General features: G+C 52.4%; 1 protein-coding gene across 8 annotated transcripts; it reads left to right on the top strand.

Annotated features, from left to right (window-relative positions):
• The first annotated feature begins 12,353 nt into the window (after window positions 1–12,353).
• Window positions 12,354–25,151, top strand: CMKLR1 (chemerin chemokine-like receptor 1). 8 transcript variants are annotated; one of them, XM_082066087.1, is made up of 4 exons: window positions 12,354–12,700; window positions 14,242–14,401; window positions 20,091–20,200; window positions 20,674–25,151. In XM_082066087.1, exon 4 carries the CDS (start codon window positions 20,734–20,736, stop codon window positions 21,817–21,819), a length of 1,086 nt encoding a protein of 361 aa, XP_081922213.1. In that variant the 5' UTR covers window positions 12,354–12,700; window positions 14,242–14,401; window positions 20,091–20,200; window positions 20,674–20,733; the 3' UTR covers window positions 21,820–25,151. The 8 variants fall into 8 exon arrangements, with proteins under 8 accessions (XP_081922213.1, XP_081922215.1, XP_081922217.1 ...); XM_082066089.1 differs by lacking the exon at window positions 14,242–14,401; XM_082066091.1 differs by lacking the exon at window positions 12,354–12,700 and having other exon boundaries at window positions 12,745–14,401; window positions 20,731–25,151.
• Window positions 25,152–25,748: the final 597 nt, after the last annotated feature.

The following is a 25,748-nucleotide window of genomic DNA, read 5'->3' as shown; positions in this document are numbered from 1 at the left end:
GAATGGAGCACCGGAGCACAAACTATCAGTGACCCCCCCAAACAGTGTTGCCTTGAACAGCAACGCTTAATTTTTGCCAAGTACCTGTGGAAACTGTAACAGGCATTTCCCATGCAGTATAATTTTCTCTTTTATTGCTGCTTTCTCGATCTGCCCTCTCTTGAGCTGCTCTCTGAATTTCGTGGGCCTGCTACAGCGAAATAAGTTTCAGTGGAAGCTGGAAACTTGGCAAACTTCTGCGGTATAAAGTGGAGCTGGTGTTTCTTTTTAAAGGTTGAAAGCAAATACATCCCAGGAACTAACAGTCCATTAAAAACAGAGATAACAGAGTCTCTGGCTGCCTCTCTGCTGGCAGGCGTCTGGCTGCCCATATTTACTTGATAACGTGGTGGCTCGCGCAGCAGGCACCGATACCCAAAAATAAATGAGGGAGCTGTTCCTTCGGGCTCTGGGTTAATCTGGTTTGGGGGAAAATGGTCCATGGTGCAAGCTCGGGAAACTATGCTACTGTTTTTTTAATGTAAAGCAGGGATGGCAGTGCTGGGCCATATCAACAGAGAGCAGCCATAATGAGATGTTATCACCAGGCACATGGTGTGGATTTTTCCACGTGCGGCAGTGCGGCTGCTCTTACTGGTGTTACTGGTCCTGCTCTCGGTGAGGGTTTGGTTCCAACACACTTGTTTGGGGCTCCCTGGGATCCCTCTTGCTGTGGGTTGGAGTGGGGCAGCAGTGCCCACCCAGCTTCAGCACCGTCCTACTGGTTTGTACTGGAAGCTGCTGGGAGTGCTTGTTGCCATCCTGGATGGGGGAGAGGGCTGACCCGAGGAGCCTGGAGCTTTGTCTTGGAAAATAAAGTGAAATTTTCCGGGTCAGAAGCTTTTCTTTCATTTTCTTTTTTCTTTTTCTTTTTTTTTTTTTTTTTTTTAATTATTATTATTTATTTTTAATTTTCCCCCCGTTTCCTTCCCGGATGCAGGTTTGGACTTTGGCAGCAGCAGCCGGCAGCTCGACTACAGGGATCTCGCGCTTTTCCTTGACAGTGGATATAAATCGTCCCGACGGTTGGGAAGGAGAAATACGTGGGCGCCGAGCTGCTGCCATCAATCCCGGTGCGGGGCAGCCGGGGCCGTGCCGAGAGCTCCCCATGGCGCTGCGGGGCTGGTTTGGGGTCCAAGCCCTGGTGTGAGGGGATGGGGGGTTCTAGAGGAGCAGCAATGCCTCAGACTAAAGGATTTGCCAACATCTAATGAAACAGGAGCCTCCAGGCTTCCATTAATTAACAAATTAGCTCATCAAGAGCCTCCCTAATTTGTCGAATATAAAGCTGCCCTATTAATTAAACAAGAGGACAGATTTTAATTTGCCTGGCAAAACCACACATTTAATTGATAAATGACTCATTTAAACTGTTCTTGGTGAAAGTTTCCAGCAGTGGCGATGGGGACGAGCGAGGTGTCACCGCTGGGCTCCTCCGAGCGAGCAGCGCCCGGGGCTCGAACCGCCGCCTTTACCCCCATGCTGTGCTGTGACCCCCAGCATCACTGGGGCTTGGGGACCACAGTGTCCCCTGCTGATAGTCCTGTCACTGCTCATCCTGCCAACCTGCCCTTCGCTCTCTAATTGGGACTGATTACATCCAGCTCCTCTTCCCATAAATCCTGTTCACTCATGGTTTCCCATGGCTGGTAAGTTATTCAGCAGAAGCTCCACACTGATGGGGGGTCCTAGGGGTTCACCAGGGGTTCTGGGGGTTCTCCAGGGCTGGGTGTGGTGGGTGCCCCGGGACTCGGGGATGGGATGCCCAGGGAAATGTTATATCTCTCCCTGGGGAATCGGGCTCCATCGCTCCTCCTTGATTGCGGCTTTCAAAGCCCCACACCGGTTTGTACTCCATTCGTGATAAAAGCAGCTCCCCGCAGTTGTCAGCCCTGATTTCTCCTCCGCTTGAAGGGCAGAAGAATAAATCAGAGGTCTCCTGACACTGGGATGATCTCTGTGTGGGATTAATCACTTATATAGCATCTCTCCAGCCAGATGTGCCAGGGGAGCAGCATCGAGCTGCGGTACCCCAGGTTCCCTTTTACCAACCTTTATTTTTTTTTCCCAAAAAAAGAGTAAGGAGACGTCTTACCAGGAGAGTGGGTGAATTATGTGGAGTCCTGCCCGAGTTTTCAATTTAGGTCTATTGATTTATAAGGGCTTTTCAATTACTAGGTCCTGCTCAGTGGCAGCGCGTGGAGCGGCTGTATGTGAGCTCCATAACCCATCGGACCTTCTGTGGCTGCTCCAGGCTGACCCAGGCACAAATAATGAGGATTTCCTCTGCAACACTTAGTAAATAAAAATCAGGAATTCATCGGCACGAGAACTTGTCTTATATGAAGAAAAGACTGGAGAAAAATGGGAAGTGCGGGAGTTATCGTGAATATAATATATGAAGCAATTTGAATTTGGAGAAGGCAATTTGAAGTCCTATTAATTTTTTTTATGATTATTATTTTATTTTTTTTAGTGTGGGCATGGTTGGGTGATTTCTGAGGGAGCTGAAGATTAACAAAATATATGGAGAAGAAGTGACCTTCCCTGGGTGCCGGGCTTGGGCCGTCTCTGCCATCCCATGGCTCTCGGACCAGAGCTGCCGGCTGGAGAAGACGGAGGACTCAGGAACCTGAAAAGCTCTGAAATCCACCCAAAACCAGGGCAGCCACACCTGATAGTTCCACTTTCTCTTCCTAGTGAGTGCTGGAGTATTAATAACCTTCCGGTGTAAAATTTTTAAAATTTCATTATGCCTCTGTGTCACAAGACGCAAAGCAGAGGCAAACCTAATTAAATTACCCAGAATTAAATTGCTGGCCCCTCCGGCAAAGCTTGGATTTACAAGGGATCTGAGCGACTAGATTCAGCAATTCTCCCGTCAAATCGGGAGCCAAAGTGCCCGGAGCCGCAGGGCAGCCAGGGTGGGAGGGAAGTGATGCTTGTGGTGGATTTATTGATTAAGGTCCATAATTAATAGTGAAGATATCGGCAGGAGAGGGAAACTGCTGCCTCTATGGGGATGGGGAGAGGACAGGATGGTTTTGGGGCTATTTAAAGGAAGAATCCTGCATCGCTGCTGCTGACTCTGCTTCGCCAGCCCGGGGCTGGTTGTTGCAAAATACCTTTGTGGCCTTTTGATGTGGCTGATTTCTAAAACCCCGGCAGCAATCCCCCTGAGAGGACATTTTTAGGTAATTGTGAACCCCAGCGATAAGGTGACATGTGGGGTTCTCATTTTCTGCCCCGTTGACGATGGAGGCAGTGAATGTGACTCGTGTATTACTCACCGCTGGGGTTTGACACCTGTTACTCTGAGCGCTTGGGTTAGAGCCCTTTCTGCCAAGGTATTAAAAAAATAAAAAGCAAATTGAAGTAATTTAAATAGACAGTTGATGCTGTTGGTGTTTCAGCAGCTCTCAGCAGCTGTTTGGTGTGGTATGTATTATTTATGAGATGTCATTAATATGCAAATCTGCACCACTTGATTGGCTCTCCTGGCACGTTTCCAAGGCCCCTATAAATTCAATGGGTCCCTGGCCCCAGCAGGCAACCCGACTCAACCCAGCATCGCCCTCAAGCCCCATTTTCCTCTCCTGCAGCTTTTTACCCCAAATCCTGTCTCTTTGCAGGCAAACCCAGGAGCTGGCATTGCATTTTGCAGCAGGAATTACATCTCATCCCACGCATCCCAGATAAACGACATGATGCAGACGCATTTGCAGGTTAATTAAGAGCAAGCGGGTTGTCCAGCGCAAACCTCGTTGCTTCCAACCCAGCAGTCGTGGGCAGAAACCTCTGCTGGCTCTAAGGAGGATGGGGAAATATCCCGAGTCCAGCTACTAACATCACCTCCTTGCTGATTTTCTGCCCGGATTGAAGGTGGGAACAGGACGCAGCGAGCGGGAGATTCCCTGGCTCCGGGGGCCGCATGGCTACAGGAAATTAAAGCTGGATAATTGCAGCAGACCTCTGGCAGGGCATGTAATTAAAGTGAAGATTTGACAGGGGTGGCTCTCCCAGCTATGCCAGGGGGTTTTCAGGGTGGGAAAGAGCTGCTGCTTGGGAATTAAAAAAACCAAAGACAGAAAACGTCCCTTCTGCAGGGGATAAAACATGAGCAATGATTGTCGCGCTGCTCACGGGGCAGCAAGATGCTCGGAGCCTGATTAAAAAATGCTTTAATGACACTGTCCCTCTTGCTCCCAGTTAACTCAACAGCGCTGTCAACAGCCTCCCACCCCACCCCGGTGTCACTAAAAGGGATGGGAGAGGATGAGGGGAGCCCAAGCCCCCAGCAATTATCCTGGTGGCCAATTTAATTTGCAGGTGACAGCAAGAAGGTGGCAGCAGCAATCCTGACATTGCCCACCCCACGCCTGTGCTTTGGGGCTGCTGGTGGGCCCCTAAGCAGGAAGAAATTGGGGAGAAAAGCTCAGAAATGTGGCTATTCCATGGGGAGGGTGTGGGATGCGCTGCCTGTCCCTGCCTGTCCCTGCCTGTGTCACTGCCGGGGGCTTTGCTGCGCTGCTGGGGGATGCGTTTGTGATGAATTTATCTCTGTCAAATGAAAATGGTGATTTTTCCCACCTGGCAGATGCCACTTTGACTGCAGGTCTCACGGCGGGTAAACATTAATTGTGGCATGCTATTAAATAGGGACAAAAAAGTGACAGGACTGAATTACTTCACTCCAGTCCCCTGATGCCAAGCTGTAAATCATGTACTGGAGTTTATAGAGACTTTATGTGTCTTGGGCCAGGCAGGCTCAAAATTTTCTGAAGAATAATGACATGATAATAATAGACCGGCTCGGAGATAAAATTAGCAGAAGGTTTTTTTGCTTCTATTAAAGTCAAAGCTGAGTTCTTTTGCCTTCCTATCAGTCTCCCTTAATTAAAAATGGGTAGGTGGAAGGAAGGATGGATGGATAGATGGATGGAAGGACAGACAGATAGACAGGCACTGTTGGGCACACTGCCAGGAGGGTGAGTCTGAGTGGGTTCAGCGTGGTCCAGAGGGACGGATGATGTTGGAGCAGTCTGGACAGACAGATGATGGACAGGTGATGCCAGAGTGCTCCAGCCAGACAAGGCCACCAACAGCCAGAGCCAGCAGAGGTGACGGTGGCCACACGTTTCCTCTTCCTCACCCCAAATCTCCTTGGCAATAGCTGATGGGTTTTATTTCCAGGTTGCGGTTTCACCGGGCTGGAGATGCGGCAATCGGCTCCTGGGGCTCTAAAATCAGAGACATAATGAGTCAGGAACTTCAGGCTGCCCTTGAGAGAGGTGAGGGGCTCCGCTCTCCCAAAGCCTCCCAGGTTAGATTAGACTGTCTGCAAGGAAACTTAATTGATTCTTTAGGTTAAAGCCTTTTCATCCGTGCAGACAAGCTGAAGCATTAATTCTGTATAATGTGACATGGAACATTTGCGTGCAGCTCTGTGGCATGACGTCCCCTCCCCTTGCTGCCTTTTGGGCTCTGATTTGTTTTCTTTCCAAAGCAAATTCTGGATCTGGCTTCCATCAACAGCACTAATTAATCCCTTTTGATATATCCCAACATTTCTTTTTTTTTTTTTTTTTTTTTTTTTTAAATAATCCTCAGATAACGGGTGCATTTCAGGTGCAGGCTCTGTCTGGCATGCCAGGAGGATCACACCTAGTGCGAGGCTGAGCTTTGGACATCAGGATGCTCCAGCTGCATCCAGATGCGAGGGCGCGGGTACCCCCACAGCTCCGCCGAGCGACTCTCATCACTCCAGAAATAGTCCCAACGCTGGCACAGCCTCAGGAATAAAACATATTTTGCTGTTATTTTTAACAGGGCAGGGGGACTGCAGCCCTGGGGACCTGCACCGAGGCCGCTCCTGGCCAAAATGAGATGGAATATGGCATTGCCTGTTTGGAGCTGGCAGCCGGAGCGGCTGGGACCTGGCAGGGATGCTGAGCCTTCCCGCAATGAAGCAGCAGCCGCCATTGCCCAGAAACTAATTGCAAGGAAAACTGGATTTATATATATATTTTAAAAAGAAAAAAGAAGCTTTCCCTATTGGTGCTTGGGAAGTTGAAGCCCTTTGCTGTTGTTAAGACAAATGCATCTGGTGCCTTAAATAATTGGGTGTTTCCCGAGGGGTTTATCAGCCGTGTCACATCGCTGGGTCTATTTTTGCCGCGGGATTCCAGGAATACTCGCCTCTCTCTGTGTTTTGTATCTGGCCGCTGTGGTCCCTGCACATGGGCTGCAGGAGAGCTCAACCTGTGGGTTTTTCAGGCGATGCTGAAGTGTAATGTGAAAGATGAGCCTGTATTAAGCTTCAGTGGTTTTGTAGCCAACATGAGAATTAAAGACCTGTCAGCATCGTCTGTCTCTCCAGTGTGATGCTCGGCATCCAAACCTGGAGCCCGGGCAGGGCTGAGTTTAACACTTTTCCATCATAAATTCCCCCAGGGCCAAGGCTTGGTGGCCACTGTGCCACCATATGAAGAGAGTGGGGATCTGAGGAGGGGACAGGGATGATAACACGGAGCCACATCCTCGTACCCACCAAGGTCCAGAGGGGTCAGCTGAGTTCAGACAATCAGCAGTCCCCGAATCTTCCCCTTTTCCAAACCCAGACTGGGTTTATTTTATTTCAGAGATGCAGATGCAAGCAGACTTGGCCTGAAGTGGTTTCCCACAAAAGATGTCATGTTAAAAAAACACCAACACTCTGAGTGGGAGAAAAAGAGACAAATGTCACATTTTCTGCAGGAAAGTGTTTCAGGGTGATGCGGTGACTGGAGAAAACACTCAGTTCTGACAAAATTCACCAGTTTGGGGGTAAATTGGGGGTGTAGAGTGTGGAAGAGCTGTGCTGATGTCAGAAGCTGCCTGGCCACAAACATGTTTTAAGGATGATAGAGGCACATGCAGACACAGAGCATCCCCCGTGTGCCAGCATGCTCTGCCCGTTCCCTCCCACTTCTGCCGAACAGCTGGGGGATAAAAATCCTTAAAATTCAATAAAAAGACCATGAAATGAAAGAGCAGCATCACACTTGGAAATTCAACTTTCTGGCCCTCATGTTTCCAAACCACCTTCCAGGAGGGGGAGAGCACGGAGGGGTTTGCTGCTCCGCACCGGCGTGCAAAGGGCCCCAGGAAGCCTGTTTGTGAGCGTGAATTCTGAAGAATATATATATATGAATATTTGCCTTAAAAATCCAGGGACTGAGGTGTGAAATTTAAAATGCACTAAATAGATTTATTCTCTCCAGGTGGGGCTGGGTGAAGGCAAATCCCCAGCAGCTCAGCTGCAGCCCAGGGGGAAATTCATCCTCTTGCACTCCTGGGAGCTAATCTCCCTGGAAAGCCCCAGCCTGTGCTAATTAACCCTGCAACACCCATAAAAAGTGGGCAGGCTCTCTCTGGGACTGTTTGTGCCCTGTGATGAAGTGAGGCTGGTGGTTGTGCTCAGCTTTGGGGGGGCTAAAGCCACCCCCCCCACCATGGGGATACAGGGGATGTGACCACGGTGGTTCTCCCAGTTTGGGGAGCTGGAGGCAGCTTGGAGATGCTGAATTGGAAAGCAAGTAGAAGGGACCCTCCTTGAAGAAGCAAAGGTGAAAATGGAGCTGGGTTGGACTTTTTGGCTCTGGGTAAAGTCCCCAAGTTGGACCCTGCATGTCTCCTTGGCTGTGACTGAAGGATCTTTGCTGGGGCAGATGCTGCTGGTGATTACATGAGCTCCAGGTACAAACATCCATGGGGTCTGGGGACAGGGAGGCTCCCAGGGAAACCTTTTGCATGTTTGAGCCTGGGAACAGTGGGACAATCTCCAAATATCAGCCCCAGGATCTTAGTTTGTTTTCCCGGCTCCTCACCAAAGGGCTGTGGGACGTGTCTCTGTGGTGCGGGCTGGTTTCAAAGTGCTCCAAGATGCAGAAATGGGGCAAAAGTGGGTCTGGACGGGTGCCAAAGGAAGGTTGTTTTATGTGACAGATGAAGTGCATCTCTGGTATGTGGGAGATGTCCCCTGAGCAGGGCTCATGTGCCAGCATGTGTCCCTGTCACCACTCACCTGCAGGGCAGTAAGTTGGGGGGGGAAAGCAAAACCCAACCCAGTCCCATGGTTCTGTAATGAATCAAGCTGCAGGAGAGAGAAATGCAGAGTAAAAGCTGTGCAGATGCCTGGTGTGGCCGCACCAGAGCCTTTAGCTCTGTCTCAGAGGACAGATGAGGTGAGCCTGGCTCGTGTTCTGATGACGTCCTCGTTAACAGACTAATTGCTTCCTTGGCAGCTGTCTGGGGCTGGCGGGTGTGAGCGGGTCTGGGTCACCGCCACCCCTGGGGACCTGGGGCAGGGTGCCCTGTGATGCTTGGGATGTCTCATCTCTGCTTTGCCATCCCAGCTGCAATGTCCCCAGACTCCCACTGCAGCTCATTGAGAGTCCTTAACGAGCCCCGGGGGATGACGCGCTGTGTGTGGGAGCCTGGTGCTGCTCCCTTTGCAGAGGGAATTGTTATTCCCTCTCAGGCTTTTTACTACTACAAATTAATATTTTAGGGTGGGAAGACGTAGGAAACTCTGGCGCTTGTTGCTTCCCACGTGGCTGTGGGCAGAGGCAGGAGCTCCCGTGGGACAGGGCTGAGGCTGGTCCATGGTTCAAGCTGAGCAACCAGCATCCCCCTCATCCCAAACTGTCCTTGCAACTGCAAGCAGTTCCTGGGGAGAAGAGACAGACCCTGGAGTGCTGCTGGATCCAGCTGTCCTATTGCCAGGACAAGAGGAAACGGCCTCAAGCTGCTTCAGGGGAGGTTGAGGTTGGATCTTGGGAGCAATTTCTTCCCCAAAGGGTTGTTGGGCATTGGAACAGGCTGCCCAGGGCAGGGGTGGAGTCACCATCCCTGGAGGGTTGGACAGACCTGAGATGAGGTTCTCAGGGGTGGGTTAATGGTTGGGCTCTATGACCTTGAGGGGCTTTTCCAGCCAAAATGATTCTGTGATTCTATGATCTGAAGCACTGCTGCACCTCGGGAACCACCTGAGACCTCAGCCGGGGTTTGCTGCCAAGAGCCACATCTACATGTAAATCCCTGTCCGGGTGACGTCCTGTCTGTCACCTGCTGGAGGGCTCCAAAGGCAAGAAACAAGTGACTCGGGAGTGCCAGGAAGGATGTTCCTGGGCTGGGGTTTAAAAATAAAACAAAGTGTCACCACCCGACAATCCCTCATCCCCGTGCCTGGAGCTGTCGCTGGCTCTTGACAGCTCCTGCACAAATCAGAAAATGCCAATAAATCGCCTGGTGCGGATGTGTCCATCACTCCCCCGACTCAGCTCTGTCCCCAGGTGAGCTGTCTGTCACCCTGCCTCTTTTGGGGTGGAAATGGTTGAGTGACAGCCAATGCATGGGGCTGTCGATGGAGCAGGGTCCTGCTGGCAGCAGAACTATGCGCTGGGAGCGTTCGCAGCCTGTTGCATCAGCCTGGCTTTGCAAAGGGGGTTTTTAGGTGCTGGGTGGTGGGAAGGGGCAGTGCTGGGGCTGGACCCCAGCCCTGTGGGTGGGGATCGCTCTCCTGCATAGGCCACTCATGTTGCTGAGCATGGCTTGAGTACCTGGCAGTGCTCTGGGGAAAAAATACTGCAAAATTGGAGTCAAATGAAGGCGGGGAGGGTGCCAGGAGGGTGATTTGGGGCTGAAATGGCAACTCTGTGAGCCAGCCTTGCAGCCTGGCACCAGTGCAGTGATGCCCTGGCCCTGTCCTGCCCGTCCCGGTGGTGGGACACAGCGTCACCAGATGCCACCAGCAGCACCATTTCCAGCCCTGGGGCTGCAGCGAGTTTCGGCATCTTCATCCCAGTGCAGACGTGGCTTTGCGGAGCCCTGCCGGGTTCCTGTGCCATGTTGCTATTTATAAACCCCGAATTGCACAAGGTTGGGACTGTGTTTTTTCCGTGATTGTATCAAATCAGCGAAACGGGGAAAGCGAGCAGTCTATTTGACATCCTGTATGTGGGCTTTTTATTTGTGCAATGAGTTTTCATTTCCACTTGGATCACGAAGCAGTAATTGGGTTACGTAGCTCGTTACCACGGCAGGTCGTGAAGCCAAGAGCAGGAGGGATGAGCTCCCCGTGGGAAAGATGAGGCAACGCTTAACTGTGGGGAAAAACCTGGCCCTGAAATGGGTTTGGGGCTGGGAGATGTGGTGAGAGCCCCGTGTCATGTCCTTGCAGCTGAACCCAGCTTCATTTCGAGCCGTTTCGTGTGGTTCTGCCCAGGGCGAGGGAAAGTGCTGCTGGACGGCGGAGACATCTCCCACGGAGAGGGCAAAGCCTCACGCATTTTCTTCCACATTAAGTGTGACATCTGCATGGAGATGACTCAGGCGGGTTCCCACCACCCATGCAGGGGAGGGGGGAGGATGAGCACCCGGACCGGCTGGGTGGGACCTGCTGGGCTCTGTTCTGTCACCCCGGCTCAGCAGGGAGGTGTTCAGGGGGTTATAATGAACCTAAATCAACCCGTTCCCGACACCATGGAATTCAAAGCTGTAATTGCTTTGCTGGGTGTGGGTGGCACTCGCTGTGCTTTGCCGGGGATGTGATGGATGCCGAAGACTCCACTGGCTTCGGTGCTGTGGGAGCTGCCAGCCCTGTGCTCTGAGCTGTTTCCACAGCTGCTGCTGCAGCACCGCGGCGTTCCTGCCCCGACCCGGTGACGGGGTGTTTGTCTGTCTGTACCCCACTGCTGTTTGCAGCGGTTTGCTGAGCAGGCGATGCTGGGTGCCTCGAAAGGAAATCCAAACCACAGCACAAGGCAGAACGCTCAGGACACAGCATTTTATCCCAAGTCAGCACGTTTTTAACTCCAATGTCTTGCTAAGCGCAGGAATAAGTGTCTGAGCAGGATCCTGACTTGTGCAAAGGCAGGTGCCTGAAAGGACTTGGTGACAAGAGGACGGACTGATCCTGCGCAGGGACATCGCTCAGCTCCTGCCCCAGTGCTGGGGGTCTGCAAAGCTCAGCCTTGCTGGGGAAACTGAGGCAGTGCCAGGTCTTGGCTCAGAACCCCCAGTGCTGCCGCGCTGTCTGTCAGCTCAGCACGGCATCGCTGCCTGCGTGCGGTGCAGGGGGGGCCGGAGTGTCCATGGCCGAGCGTCCCCAGCCCCGCCATGCACTGGGGTGGATTTTTGGGAGCCCCCAGCTCCTGCCATGCTGCCTGTGCCTGTCTGCCACCTGGGTCCTGCCTCTTTTTTGCCTTATCCAGAAGCCAGTCCTCAGTTTTGCCATTTGACTCCAAACACACTGAAGGGGAACATGTTAGTTTGCATTTCTTTCTTTTTATTTTTTTTTTCTCTGCACTGGCTTGATCTGCAGGATGTCTTGTGGGCTGTCTTTACAGCCAAGACCAATTAATTAACCTTAATTCATTATCCTTAATGTATGAACATCCTTCCTGCTGGGGCGAGTGGCTGTGCTGTCTCTGAGATCCCAGCTGAAGGGACACGGATGACCTGGCTGATGTGTCCCGACAGGACAAATCCTGATCCATCCACAGGCTGTGTCCTGCCCTGGTGGGGGGGTAAAATTGGGGGTGTCACCTCCAAACCTCCTTGTACTTCTGAAGTGATGTGCTGGGCCCCAAACCCTGGCTCTTCTGCTGGGTTAAACACCAGGGCAGGAGGAGCTGAGGAGTGGGGGGGCTGCATGGGGAGGAGTTTCCTCAGTGCCACATCAAGCAGGGGGCTATTGAACCTCCCGCTCTGCGTGGGTGGGGGCTGCCCTGGGAAACCTCCTGTTCTCCTCCCCATTTGGGGCCCCCCCTGAACCACATCCCTGCATCCAGCCTTGCCCGTCCCTGCCTGGGGGAGCCTGGTGCTTCTCGGTGCCCCCCAAAATACTTTTGGTGCATGTGTTAATGGGGCTGGAGGGTGAAGGAGCTGCCACCACAGAGCCCCCTGTGGCTAGGGGGGGCTGCCTGGGAGCAGCTGCTGCATCCTGGTGCTAATGAAAGCCACCAGGACCAGCAGCCCCCGAGCAGCCGCCGCGGCGTTTGGGAGCCAGATTTGAGGAAGGGAAGTGACTCAACGTCTTGGAAGGAGTTGGGGGCGGTGGGGGGGTTTGGCAGAGGACAGCGGGTGACCCGGGGTGGGGACATCGCAGCAGGGTGGCTGGCAGCCACCTGCTTCCCCTTGGGCTCAGCATCACTGGGGAGCCCTCTGTGCTTCATTAGCCCTCATTAGGGCGGTGAGCTCCAGGCTTGGGGGGGGGCAGGACAGGAAAAGAGGCCCCTTGGGAAGTGGCTTGTTGCTTCCTCGCACTGGGTCGCAGCAGGATGGGGGCCAGCGTTCCCAGCTCCCGCCGGCACACCCTCTCCCAGCTGTTGCTGCCGGAGCATCGTGCTGCCAAGAACACGCCGGCGATGGATGTGGATGCTGCTGCTGCTCCGTCCCCCTCCCCTCGCTCTTAAAACCAGTGAGGAGCGGGGCTGTGCCTGCGCCTGGTCCCCTGCACCGCGGTCCCTGCAGGGATGACAGTCTGTCACTCCCAGTGGCCTTCAGCATCAGGGCTGGGCTGAGCAGCTCCTCTTCTTCGCTGGGCACTGGGTGGTTCTGGCACCCAAACCTCGTCCTCCTCGGCACGGAGCAGTGGGAGAGCGCAGCACCACACGAGGTATTCAGAAAGGTCACTGGAAGGCTGGAGTGTGGGATACTGGGGGGCCTGGGGCGCATTACTGGGGAGACAGGCCAGGATGGGTCCTGCTGGCAGAGCCAACCTCTGCAACCCACCCCAGCAGGACCCTGTTTCTCATGGGTTTTCATTGCTTTTGGGAGTGAACTGCATTTACCGCTGCTGTGGGGGAACTACTTTGCCGGGGTGCAAAGGGTCTGCATCCCTCTGGGGACCTGCCACATGCCACAAATGCCACAAGCGTGGCATGCTCTGCATCACTGCTGGCACCCAGCACCCTGTGGAGCTGCTGCCCCTTCCCGGGGGTCCCGCAAGCCCCTGGGAGCAGGACACCAGCGTGTCAGTCACAAACCGCCTGGGTTAGGACATCCCTGCTCGATGCCGACATCTGAGATTTTTGGGTCTCTTCTCCTTTCTCTGCGCTGGACCTGCCGATCTGAGCGCATCAGCAAATTTCCTCCTGATTCAGCTGTGGGGGATGTTGCAACATGACATTGTGCAAAGGCGGCATTGCCCTGGGCGCCGATTCCTCTTTTTTGGCTTCTGTGGGAGCTTGGCCATGTGTGACAGGTTCATGTCCCCACCTGCATGGGCCACGGCAGTGGCCGCAACCTTCCCAGAGGCTCCTCACTGGGCATTGCCCTCTGTCCTCTTGGTCACGGTTGGGTGGCAATTCTGCTGCTGCCAGCTCTGAGAAAACTGGGATTTTTCCCTTGTGCGTGGCTGAAACCAGAAAACACATGGATGTTGGTGACAGTGAGTGGTGGGGGCTCTGCCCTGGCCTTGCTGCTGGCTCCCCTTGAACGTGATGCTCCTGGTGTGAGGTGCAGGATTTTGCTCCAGCCACCGCATGTATGTGTATTTCTAGTGCATATCTCCCTCTGGATGGGCTTCCCTAGCTCAGGTTGGACGTTTGTGGCTGTGCAGGTTTGTGGCTGTCCAGCTTCAGCCCATGCTGGGTTGCTGCATGCATCTTGGAGATGCCCCATCCCAAATCCCCAGGGTCCTTTAGCTGCACTTGCCCCTCACTGGGATCAACAAGACCATGCACAGGGGAGGGATGCCTGAGGGGTCCCATGGGATTCTTCATGGATTTCTTCCCAGAAAGAGCTGTCGGGCATTGGAACAGGCTGCCCAGGGCAGTGGCGGAGTCACCATCCCTGGAGGGGTTGAACAGACGCAGAGATGACGTTCATGGGGGTGCTTTGGTGGCTGTTGGGTTAATGGTTGGACTTGATGATCTTAAGGGTCTTTTCCAACCAAAATGATTCTCTGATTCCTGAGCCACCCATGGGTGGTGATGCATGGGACCCAGCACCAAGGGCACAGGCTGCCCCGTCCTCTCTATATGTCCAGCTGAACCATGCAATACAAAGCCCTTTTACCCGAAGTCCCATGTCCCCACATCCTGCTGCCGAGCATCGCTTCCCCCTTCCCAGGCACTGCCCATCTCCACGTCGAGCCCAGCAGCTGGTTTATGCTGCCGGCTGTGGGGTTCTTTTAAGTTTTCATCCTCCCATCAGCAATACATGCGTGTCCTTCTCGGGATGAGAAAGCTCAGCAATAAAGTGTGCCGAAGCAACGTTACCCCAGGATTGTTTGCATGCAAGCCCTAACGAGGTTATAGAAGAAGCAGAGATGTGTAATTCAGCTTGAAACCCACCCGGGATTTAGCAAGCTCAGGTAAATAGCTCTGGATTTATATATATATGAATATAGATTTTTAATAGATAAATTCGATATACGCATTTTAATACATGTTTGGGAGGGAAGGTTTTGCTGCAGCCAGATGGAAGTCATTACTTTGCTCAAGGAATTTGCAACCGGTTGAGGTTTTTCGCTCCCCTGTTATTACAAAGCTGGGTTTGGCATGGCAGAGGACGGCGGGCGGCGGTGACTTTCGGGGTCCCAACGCGCACCATGGTGCGCGTTGGGACCCCGAAAGTCACCGCCGCCCGCCGTCCTCTGCCCAAAACACCTATTTATTTTGTAATGAAATGAAATGGAAATGGGGTTTGCAGCCCGCGATGTCTTTGCGCATGGGAAAACTGCACAGAGGCGTGAGAAAACCCGGGCGTGAATTTAAGGGAGGCAAAGGGGGTGTTTCTAAAAGCATGGCAGTGTCACCTCAGTGGGGACAAGGAGAACAGGGGGGCTTTTCTTTGCCGTGCTGATCAACATGCAGCTGGGAGCGCGGGACGCAGCTGCGAGCTGGGGCTGGAGGATGCTCGTGCGGATCCGGGGTGATTTTCTGACTTTTGGGGGGGGGGTTGAGCTCTGCAACCCCCAACTTTCCCCCGTCCCTGGTCACGTCCGTCCCTCTGGCAGCCGGAGGGACAGAGCAGTTTCCTTTTCTTGGTTTCCTTCCTCTTTGCGTCCTCGAAATACCAAGCAGTTGAGGGCAGCTCTTGCAGGTGGCACGCAAGCCCTTCGCCTCTACGCAGTGTCCCCAAAGCGTGCGCTGGCTTTGTCCCCAAGCAGCTGTGACAGAGCCCAGGCCATGGTTGGGGACATTCTCGCGAGGTTGAGGCTATAGCCCCAACGGGGATGCAGATCCCCTGGGATCAGTGTTTCATGCCCCATCTGCCTGGGCTGGTGCGACATTGTTGGGGGAGGATGCTCAGAAAGAAGCTTGATTGACTTTCTTATTGCCAGGAGAGCACAGAATTAATAGCAACCTATATATAAGAGAAAAAAAAAAAAAGAGGATATGAAAGAACTTTTATTATCTCAGAAGCAGCTCAAGTCATTTTAAGCGGCACAGAAACACAAGCTGCCCTTTCTAAAGGAAAACTTTGTCTGTGTTGGTACAAACGCCCAAGATTTTCCCCTTTAATACTCAACCTTCACAAGAGCAGAAAGGACGAGGGGCAATGGGCTGGGCTGGGCTCTTACTAACAGGGCAGCTCTTAACGACCCGGGCACTTTGTGCCAGGGACAGCGGGTTCACTCTCCGGGCTCCTGCAGTTTTGCTCTGGGAAGAGTCTCATGTGACCCGCATTTTGAGGTTAAATACCAGTTTCTGGCTGTGCTGGGGCGCGTTCTCCATCACACCATGGCAAGGGGCAGCTCACAGAGACCCATCCTGAGCTGCACAGCCCAGGCTCTGCCCAGACAAACACTGACTCACGCTGTTATTCCGTCCCACCCTGGGCACAGACGGCTTTTTCTTAAGGCTGCCTTTTCCAGCTATTCCTTTTTTTTTTTTTTAATTCTTTCCTGTTCACACGGGTGGGGGACGCAGCCATAAGCAGAACACAGGGAGCAACCGGGGGTGCTGAAGACTGCCAGGGGTCCCGGTGGAGCAAGGAGGCACAGGCTGCTCTGCGGGGATGTGTCCAAGCATCGTGGATACAGGTAGGGCTCGGGCTTCCCCCTGTCCTGCAGCCAGCCTTGAGGCACAGCTCGGTGCCTCAGTTTCCCCTGTGGGGACGGGTTTTGCCCCCTCTCTCGGTTTCATGGGTCCCATGTCACTGGTCACTTGGGGGGGCTGCCGGGAGCCTGTTTTCTCGGTGTCAGGCTGTTGTGGATGCTCGGGATGCTGCTGCCTCTCCCAGGGCATCCCGCATGCCTGTCCCCTTCTCTGCCAGCTGGAGAGCTCAGGGACAGGTGACAGGGCTGGGACAGTAGCTGGGGAACAGCTTTTGGGCAGGCCAGGGCTGGGGACTTTGCAGTGGGGGGGGGTCTCAGGTCCTTTTTGCTGGGTATGTGGCTGGTGTCCGATTTACACCCAGGGCTGGGGCTCCATCCTGAGCATCCTTGCAGGGACCGGGATGCTGCACAGCATATCCCTGCAGCAGCTGTTGCCATGGCAATTGCTGGCTCAAATCAAGGTGAATCGGAGCTCTGGACCCAGACCTGCTTTCCAGTTCCCACGACAGCACCAGGAGCTCTCGCTGTGCTCAGGATCTGACCTGTGGGGTGGGACTTGAGCTCACCCAGAGCCATAAACACCCAGGGGACTGGGACCAGTATGTGCCATGGGAGGAAATCCAGGGCTGGGCAGGGCTCAGAGGGGACTGGTGCCAGCCGGACTGGGGGGACACTGAGATGCTGCTTCATCCCGCGCCCTACCCAAAGCTCCTCAGATGAGCGACCACATGTTCCCCCCAAACATCTGCTGGCAATCCCCATTCCGGGGGAGCGGGGCTGTGCGCTGCGGGGGCCGCAGCCCCCACGCCTGCCGGAGGAAGCGGCTGTGGGTTCGGGGTGCACTGGGACGTCGGAAACCACTGCGGGAAGGAGGGGAAATGCTGGAATTGGAAAAAGGCAGAACAGCTGCCTGGGGGCGGCACCAGCTGTGCAGGCAGAGCCCCCCGAGCCTCCCAGCCATCCGCCTGCTACCCAGGGAGGTTTGTCTGTCCTGTCCCTGGCTGTCCCTGAGCACCCTGTGGGTGCTGGGGTGGGGGGACAAGCACTAACCCAAGGACATCCCCGGTTTCCCCAGTGCTGGATGTTTTGCTGGTGGGGTCCCCAAACAGGCATGTGCTAGTCCCAGCCTGGTTTTTTACCATCATGTGGGTAAAAGCACGATGCACTTTGACAGCTCAGGCCGGATCTTGTGTGCTCAAAAGCTGGTCTGCTTTTCATTTATTTTTTTTAATATATATATAATTTTTTTTCTTTCTCTCTCCTTCTCTTTCTCTCTCCTTTTTTTTTTTTCTATTATTCTATTTTATTTTTCCCCCCCAAACTTGTATCAGCACCTTCAGTAAAAGCACTGCCCACAGGCCTTGAGGGAGGCAGAAAGCAGCACTGGCAGCCTGCTGGTCTCTAGAAATGCCCAGTGCAGGCAGCTGAGCGCTTGGGCAGCACTGGTACCTGCTGCCGGGGTGGGCTGAGCATCCCCTGCCCCTCCAGCACGGCTGCAGATTGGGCTGAGCTCCCCCCGTTTCCCCATAGCCCCCGTCACATCCGTCCCCCCGCCCGTCTGGCCTGGCCGCGGAAGAGCTTTCGCCCAGAAAAACTGGATTTTGAACATTTTCTGCTGTTCTCTCTGTTTCCTGTTGCCTTCCCAAGAACAACATCCCTGACCTCATCCTCCCCCGGTGCAGGCGGTGATGCTGCTGCTGTGCGAGCGCCCAGTGGGAATCCCACCCGGGTACCGAGACATCCAGCTGCGGGAAGGACGGGGCCAGCGGCTGGCTGCGCTAAAATGCTATTTTGGGTAGATCCTGTGCGCATTTTTGTTGAGGTAGGAGGACAGAGATGAATAGAGTGAATGGGGAGCAAAGTGGTTTTGGCTCAAACAAGGTATTTTCAACCCAGAGCATTGAAACATGCTCTTAGTTTTGTGGCTTTTTCTTCTTTTTTTTTCTTTATTTTTTTTCTCCAAACTTGGAGTTTTTTGCCATGAGAAATGGAGATGTTTCGTGTGGCCGCCCCTCAGGCTCTCCATTTTGGGAGGGTTTTGGAGATGCAGATGGGAATTTGCTGGATGATTTTCCAGCAGGTCTTGGGCTTCAGCTCCTGCTACCCGGAGCCATCCCGGGGAGTTCATGGGGAGTTTGGCAGCCACCTGTCCCCTGCCTTGGGGTTCACAATGTGAACCCTGTGTGAGCCCTGGGAACAAACCCAGCACCTGCCAAACCCTGTGAGAAAACAGCCCTGCTGCTCCCATCCATCTCTGGCATCCTCATTCCAAGTGGGGACCAGGGCCACCCCACTGCCTGAGCCAGGAGAGGTCTGGGGGTTTCTGTTCCATCACCTCCTGGTCTGTCTGCGCTGAGAAGGGCAACTGTTAAAATAAAAAGAAAAGAAAAAAAAAGAAAGCAGGGGAATTGGGGAGCAAAATAAACAGACAATTCAAATAAATAATCCATTAAATACAGCTTTGAAATGTCAAGCTGAATGTCATTGCGCTCTCTGGGCTCAGTGATTTAAAAATAATAATACAGAGGAGATTTTACATGAGAAATATGTAAGTGGGCACAAGTGGAAGAGGAGCCTGTAAAGCTGCAGGAATCCCTCCTGTCCACAGTGGGCACGGGACTGATCCTTGTGGTGGGGAGGGACAGTGGTGGGTCCCTCGGTCACCCCACGGGTGACACCAGGGTGGAAATGCCAGGCGGATGACATTGCTTGAGGGTTTGGCCCCAGTGGCAGAGCGAGTCCTGGGAGCTTTGGGGCTCTCTGGCTGAGGATGCTGGGGTGGGGTGGGATGGATGTGGGGCTCTGGGCTCCCCCACCTTCCTGCAGCTTTACCTTTGCAAAGGTGATGCCATGAAACACCCTGGTCTGTGAAGACAGTGCTCGGGATGGCTCATTACCTGGGAACATCAACCCCTGGTGCTGCCAGAGCTGCTTCTGCTGATGCTGGTACTTCCACTGGATCATCGACTTTAATTCCTCCTTTTGACGACCAAGGTTTTGTGGGGCAAGGCCTCCTTCCAGCTCAAATTAATTCGCTAGGTTTGCATTAAAATCTTATTTATTCTGGCTGCTTATCATCTCCTGGAGCTTGGCAAGGGGAGAGGTGATGGGGCTGTGATTTAAGCCCCCGGCCAGGGACTTTGCAGCCATGGGAGCAGCAGGAATAGCAGGAAGGAACAGGAGGAAAAGCCCAGGGAGAAACAATAGGTTCCAACACAAACGCCACGGGGATTTCAAAGCAGGGGGTGGGGGGAAGGGTGATGCTTGGTGGGGTCTTTGGACTGAAACTCCCTGGAAACAAGAGAGTCCAGCTTGGACGGGCAGAGCTGTGTCCTTCCCTCAAGGACAATGTTGGGTGCAATGCCCCATTCCAGGGTTGGCACAGATCTCACCCCTCTTACTGCAGCTTGTTATGGTGTGTTTGGGCTTTGCTAATTGGCTTTGGTGGCTCTTGGCTTTAACCCACCGTGACTGTTCCTAGGGGGGGGGTTGGATCTGTTTAACACAGGGCTCTAACTGGCTGGTGGAAACCGGCTTCTGATTATGGCAAACAATGCTGTTAGTTATTGTAATCTACATTTTAAAATACACAGGGCACTGGTTTAATCAGAGAAATAACCTTATGGGAGTCCAGGCACTTCACACATATTTATGGCTTCAATTATTTATAAAGATGTTACTGTGGGCTTGATTGTGGGGTTTTTTGCATGTACCTGGTGACGCTGGCTCATGTCAGATGCTTGTACTGAGGGTACAGTACCAGATTTCCATCCTGGATTTCTGTACAGAATTTCTGTGCTGGATTATCCTGAAAGCTGCTGGGATCACAACAGGACCCAATCTGTGGTGGGGTCAGCACAGCACCCCGAGGCGTGGGGCAACACCGGCCTCCCGGGAGGCTGCAGAGGGTTAAATTGCCACGTCTGAATCTCCATTTCCTCCTGTAACCCCACATCCGAGGGTGAATGGTCTTTGTTTGATCTTGGTTTTAATATTACAGCTCCATCCATAGACCTGCGCGGCAGGAGCTGCCTTTGTGCTGCGGGACGCTGAAACTCGGTCTCTCCCCACGTCCCGCCAGGATCCGGCCGTGGTCCCTGGGGACGGAAGGTGAGTGGCTGTCACGGGCGCCTGGCATCAGCAGGGCATGTGGGGAGCTGGGTTTTCAGCCTGATTTGCTGGGTGCTTGCAAGAAAAAAGAGAAGAGCCATAATATCTTACAGATTGTAAGGTCTCAGAGCTGTTAATGAGCTGTTAATAAGCATCAGATTAGTTGTTTCCCCCTGGAAGTAGGCGGGTAATAGACATTTTTTTGCAAGATGAGGCTACAGCCACATCCTGGTGGAGACAAGGGACTGAATCACGTCCTGTGGCTCAGGGAGCTGATGTCTCCTGGTTGGGGGTGGGAATCCGGTGAGCAGCCACAGGAGCATCTTTCTCTGGGGCCAGAGGAGGGGTCTCCATGGGATCCCCCATACCTGTGTGCTCTGTTCCCTCTCTCCATGTCCCCCTTGTGCGTATTGGGGGCCAGTGTCCCTCCTGTGGGCTGTGCTCGCTGTGATTAACACCATGTGTTTGCTCAGCAGAGAAACATCACCAGCCAGAGAGCTGGGACTGACCAGGCTGTGACTCGGTTACAGATAATGGCGCTTTCCAATTTGTCCAATTACTTGGATGATGTTGATAACTACAGCGACTACCCAGATTACACCTATGAGGAGGCTGGCAGCGTGGGGACAGACCCATCCCACGACCCAAAGGACATTGCGAGGATCCTCTCTGTTGTTATCTACAGCGTGTCCTGCTTGTTGGGCATCCTTGGCAATGGCCTCGTGATCGCAATCATAACTCTGAAGATGAAGAAATCAGTCAACGCCATCTGGTTCCTTAACCTGGCTGTTGCCGACTTCCTCTTCAACATCTTCCTGCCCATCAACATCGCTTACACGGCCATGCGGTACAACTGGATCTTTGGGACCGTCATGTGCAAGCTGAATTCCTTCCTCCTCATCCTCAACATGTATACCAGTGTGCTCCTGCTCACCACCATCAGCTTCGATCGCTACGTGTCAGTGGTATTTCCCGTCTGGTCTCAAAACCATCGGTCGACCAATTTAGCATATTTAGTATGCTTGATCATCTGGACCATCGGCATCATTATGAGCTGCCCATCTCTTGTCTTCCGAGACACAGCACAAACCCGGAACTCCATCATTTGTTTTAGCAACTTTTCCCTCTCCAGGAATAAGTCTTACCAAGCCCTGGCACTAATGAGGCACCGAACAGTGAACATCACCAGGTTCCTTGCTGGGTACATCCTTCCCATAACCATCATCACTTTCTGCTACATTGCTATTGCCTTCAACTTGCGTCGAAACCGCCTTGCCAAGTCCAAAAAGCCCTTCAAGATCATCATCACCATCATAGTCACCTTCTTCCTTTGCTGGAGTCCCTACCACCTGCTGAACCTCCTGGAAACAGAGCCTGACATGATCCCACGCTCCGTGTTTGAGATTAGCATCCCCATAACCACGGCACTCGCTGCCTCCAACAGCTGCATGAACCCTGTCCTCTATGTCTTCATGGGCCAGGACTTTAAGAAGTTCAAGGTCACCATCCTTTCCAGACTGGTGAATGCCCTCAGCGAGGAGACGGCTCACTCCAGCATCGTTCACAGGAGCTTCTCCAAGATGTCTTCAATGACTGAGAAGGAGACAACGGTTCTCTGAACTCAACCTGGATGCCTGCAGGAGGGCCACAGTCCTCCAGTGTTGCCCATGCCCACCACTATGATGGTGGCCACCCTTGCAGTGGCCTCAGTGTGGGATGAGCATGATCCAACGCTGTCCTATAGCGTATTCTTTGACTGGTCTTGCTGCCTGGGGATTGGCAGGTGTTGGAGACCACCGCTCTGTGCACGCAGGGAAGATGCAACCTCACTTAATCCGTCTTTGTGGTTGCTAAGATGATTGCACTGAACTATTTAAGAAAACATTTCAGGGCATTCCTGTCTAATCTATGCATTTTCTGGCCTGGCAAGGGTGTTACTGCCCTTTCCAGAGACATCCTTATGGGAGACTAGGTGGAAGATGTGTCTGGGAAGGATCCTGAGATGGGTGGCCATGGATAATACTTGCTACGGCAAAACTGGTGACACTCTTTCTATGTCCTATGTATGCGTATGTTAAAGTCCTGAAGTATATTGGTACTGGCACAATGTGTTTTTAACTGTGTTGTGAGCACTTTGTATCCTGGGAAGTGTCTTCACAAGAAGGGTTTGAACATCCCAACCTTGATGAACTGGGAAATCTCACATGACTTCTAAGTGATCCAGAGCCAGGGCCACCTGGCAGGGTGGGGATTGGGTTTGTGCACAGGGTCACAGACATGGAAAATGTCGAGAGAAAAAAAGAGGGAAAGATTCCTTTGAAGTGTCTTTTGAACAAACCCCACGTTGATGGGCACATTTCATATTTTGCAGAGCAGTTTGGTGCAAGGAGCAGGGCTATGGGCTGGGGATGTGGGCCGGGGGGAGGACCTGGGGACTGTGGCTCCAACGTGTCTTCTCCCTGGTGTGATCAGTCAGTCCTAGGGGAAGATTTTTCTCTCTTCCTGACCAGGCTGGTGGGAAACTGCTGCTGCACACAAATCTCTGCGGTGAAGGATGAACCAAGCCAGCATCTCTATCCAATTTCATGCACAGTTAATTTGGGAGATCCTTCACCACTTGGGCTTCTTGCCTGTGACACCTGTGTCATGCTTATTTATGTATTAGTTTCTCTATGTCACCCACAGCCTCTCACTCCCAAGAAACCAAGGAACTACCGTGTCCCTCGAGGTCCCAGTGCCGTCCCAGTGCCACTTGTTCCAGTGCTGTGATGCTCCCAGCCCATGTCAGAGTGAGGATGCTCCTCAATAATTTTCATGGCTGGATTTTGCAAGCCCGGCTATTATCACTCCAAAGAGCTTTCCAAAAAAAAAAACAAACCCTGAAGTGATGACTTGGTACATAACCGTGGGTTAAATCATCATTATAATGACAGCTTGGGAAACCTAATATTTGAGTTTGTCTTGGTAGCTGTTTGCCTATTTAATAAAAACCCCTGTTTTACATACAAATACCCCCGATACATGCTCAAGCTCATGGTGTGGAGTGGGAAGGCTCCCAGTAAGTGGTGTCCTAGGGTGTTTTTCTGATCCCCAGTGCTGGGGTGAGAATGGGGAAGAAGAGGGAAAAATCTCTCAGGTTTCACCTGCTGGCCCCTGTAACCTGCCAGGTATCGAGGGAGACTCCCTGGGGAATATCGGCGATTGCTGTTCCCACGTCGCTCAGCGAGGCAGGCAGCAAACAGATCAAACGGGGCGCATTAAAAATGCATCTATACAAAACAGAAACAGAAATATTCATCATAACACTTCAGCAGCAGAACCGCTCAGCGCGCACGAGCCTCTTAGCCAGATTTCTTTCTTTCTTTTCAGCAGTATAGCAAAGAAATGCAACTCAGTATTGCCTCAATTCCTCTGATATTGCCCAAATACTCCAGGTATACCCCGGCACGTGAAGCTGCCTCCTTTTGGCTTTCGTTTTGCAGCACTAGAGATTTTGTTCATATGTGGGAAGAAGCTCACTTAGACCACGTTGGCTGCAGTTCCCTACAGTGATGTGAAGGTCCAATATATTAAATTTTGGGTCCTCAGAGCTGGCCCACTGACCCCAGTCCCCCGACTCCCACAGGGAGCGATGGACTCGCCACTCAGCTGGGAGACGTCCTTAGCGATTAATTGACACTGGCCTCTTGATTAAAACCAGCAGGAGGCTAATGACACTGCGGCCAACGTGCAAAAATGAAGTGTAATTAGCATCCGGGGAAGGGGCTCGGTGGGAGCTGCTCACAGGGCCCCAGAACGTGGGGCTGGGTCTCATTTCATATGAGCAATTGGGAAATTACTCCCGAATATACCAAAATCATTTCTGCGGAACACATTACCGTCCTTAATGACTGTTCTTTTTCAATTAGCTGTCATGGCCCTGAGATAAAGCTCTGCTGTCCTTCGCTGATAAATCACTCCCTTTATTTGGAATTAAGGAAAAAAAATAATAAACATGTTACTCTTTCCCTTTCCTTGATGCCAGGTGGGTTGGAGCCACGTTTAATTTACCTCCACTGCATTCAGGCAGATTGTCAACTGTAAATTTTATGGAAAATTTTAAAGCTGATAAATAAACGCACTGCTTTTTTTTTTTAGGGTATGAATATAACCACGGCTCAGATTTATAACTCGCACTTCCCTCCATTATAGAGCTTTTGTGAAACCGCTGCCGCAGCTTCTGGATGCTGCTGCTGAGGTGGGTAATTTCCCTCTCTCGTAAACAGCAGCAGGAATTGGTGTGTGATTTAACTGGGGAGGAGGGGGAGCCCCTTCCCTGCGCTGAGCATCAGTTACATCGCTGGGGGGGGTCATTGCCCAGAACCCTCTGAATTCACCCCAAAGGGACATCTGCGCCCTTTGACAGGGCAGGGACCCCCTGCCCGAGCTGCTCTCCAGCATCATCATCATCACCACCTGCTGAGTACAAAACCCCCGTGGAACTGGGGGAAATACAGGGAGTTTTGGTGCAGAGGCTGTTGTCAAGGCAACGCATGAGGAACCCATCCAGCCCAGGAGGAGGCTGCTGCAGCTGCCGGGGGAGGCAGGAAAATGTTCCCGGGGTGAGAAATTGCAGAAAATAAATGATTTTTAGTGCAGAAAGCTGGGGCGGAGGCTCAGGGTCACCCCCAGCCCCATGCTGAGCCGGCTGCTCCCGCCCTGGGGTGCTCACTGAGCCTGAGTCAAGCGGAAAGATTTGCTGCTTTTAAAAATAATTGTGGAAAAGCTGAGTGTTGCCTGCCCTGCTCTCCAATGAGCCGGGCTAATGGCATCATGGAGGCAGCCGAGCAGGGCTGCTATTGCATGTCAAGAGCTTTGTACGTGAAAATGATGCGGAAAGGATGCTTGGCATCTCTTTCCAGGGGCAATATAAATTTTTGTTATTGCATGCCAGTCTCATGAAGTTTTTTTTGTTTTTTTTTTTTTAAAAAAAAAGTCTGGCATTTAATAAATAATTTTTAAAAAACCCCACAAACAAAAAAAAAAAAAGAAAATTAAAATATATAAAATAAAAATAAAATATAAAATAAAACTGCAGCTTCTGTTTGTGGCTCAGCGGTGCATGTGAAGCCAGTGGCCGCTGGCAGGATGGCAAACGCTGCTCCTGTGTTAGCCAGGTTCGAGGAAAAGGCATGAACCCTCGGAAGCCAGATGTGCAGCACACACTTATAGGGAGGTAATGACTTCCAATTGCTCCATTTCAATGAAAAAAACCCCAAAAACAAACCACAACACAATTGCAGGGAAATAAAAGCACTAAGCTTTGGTGATCTTAAAGCCATAGGAAAAAAAAATATATATATATATATCCATAAGGTAGGCTGACCTTGGGCTGGAGGTCCCCATGCTGGGGGCAGCCCCTTCCCCTCCCACCTTACAAGCTGGAGCCCAGGACCATGTTGGCTGCATGTGATGTCTTCTTTTAATTCCTTTAGCTTGGAGATTAATTGGCTTTTTGGGTTTAATGACTTCCAGAGGGTGGAAGGGAATGCTGCCCCTTCCTCAGATG

The sequence above is a fragment of the Streptopelia decaocto genome (genome assembly GCF_964273445.1).
Source record: "Streptopelia decaocto genome assembly, chromosome: 15".
Classification (NCBI taxonomy): domain Eukaryota; kingdom Metazoa; phylum Chordata; class Aves; order Columbiformes; family Columbidae; genus Streptopelia; species Streptopelia decaocto.
The sequence above is the reverse complement of the archived record's forward strand: the minus strand, read 5'-3'. Positions and strand labels throughout refer to the sequence as shown.

Bases quoted from the DNA above. Each gene is read 5' to 3' on its own strand.
- CMKLR1 (XM_082066089.1), top strand. From the start codon at position 20,734: ATGGCGCTTTCCAATTTGTCCAATTACTTGGATGATGTTGATAACTAC.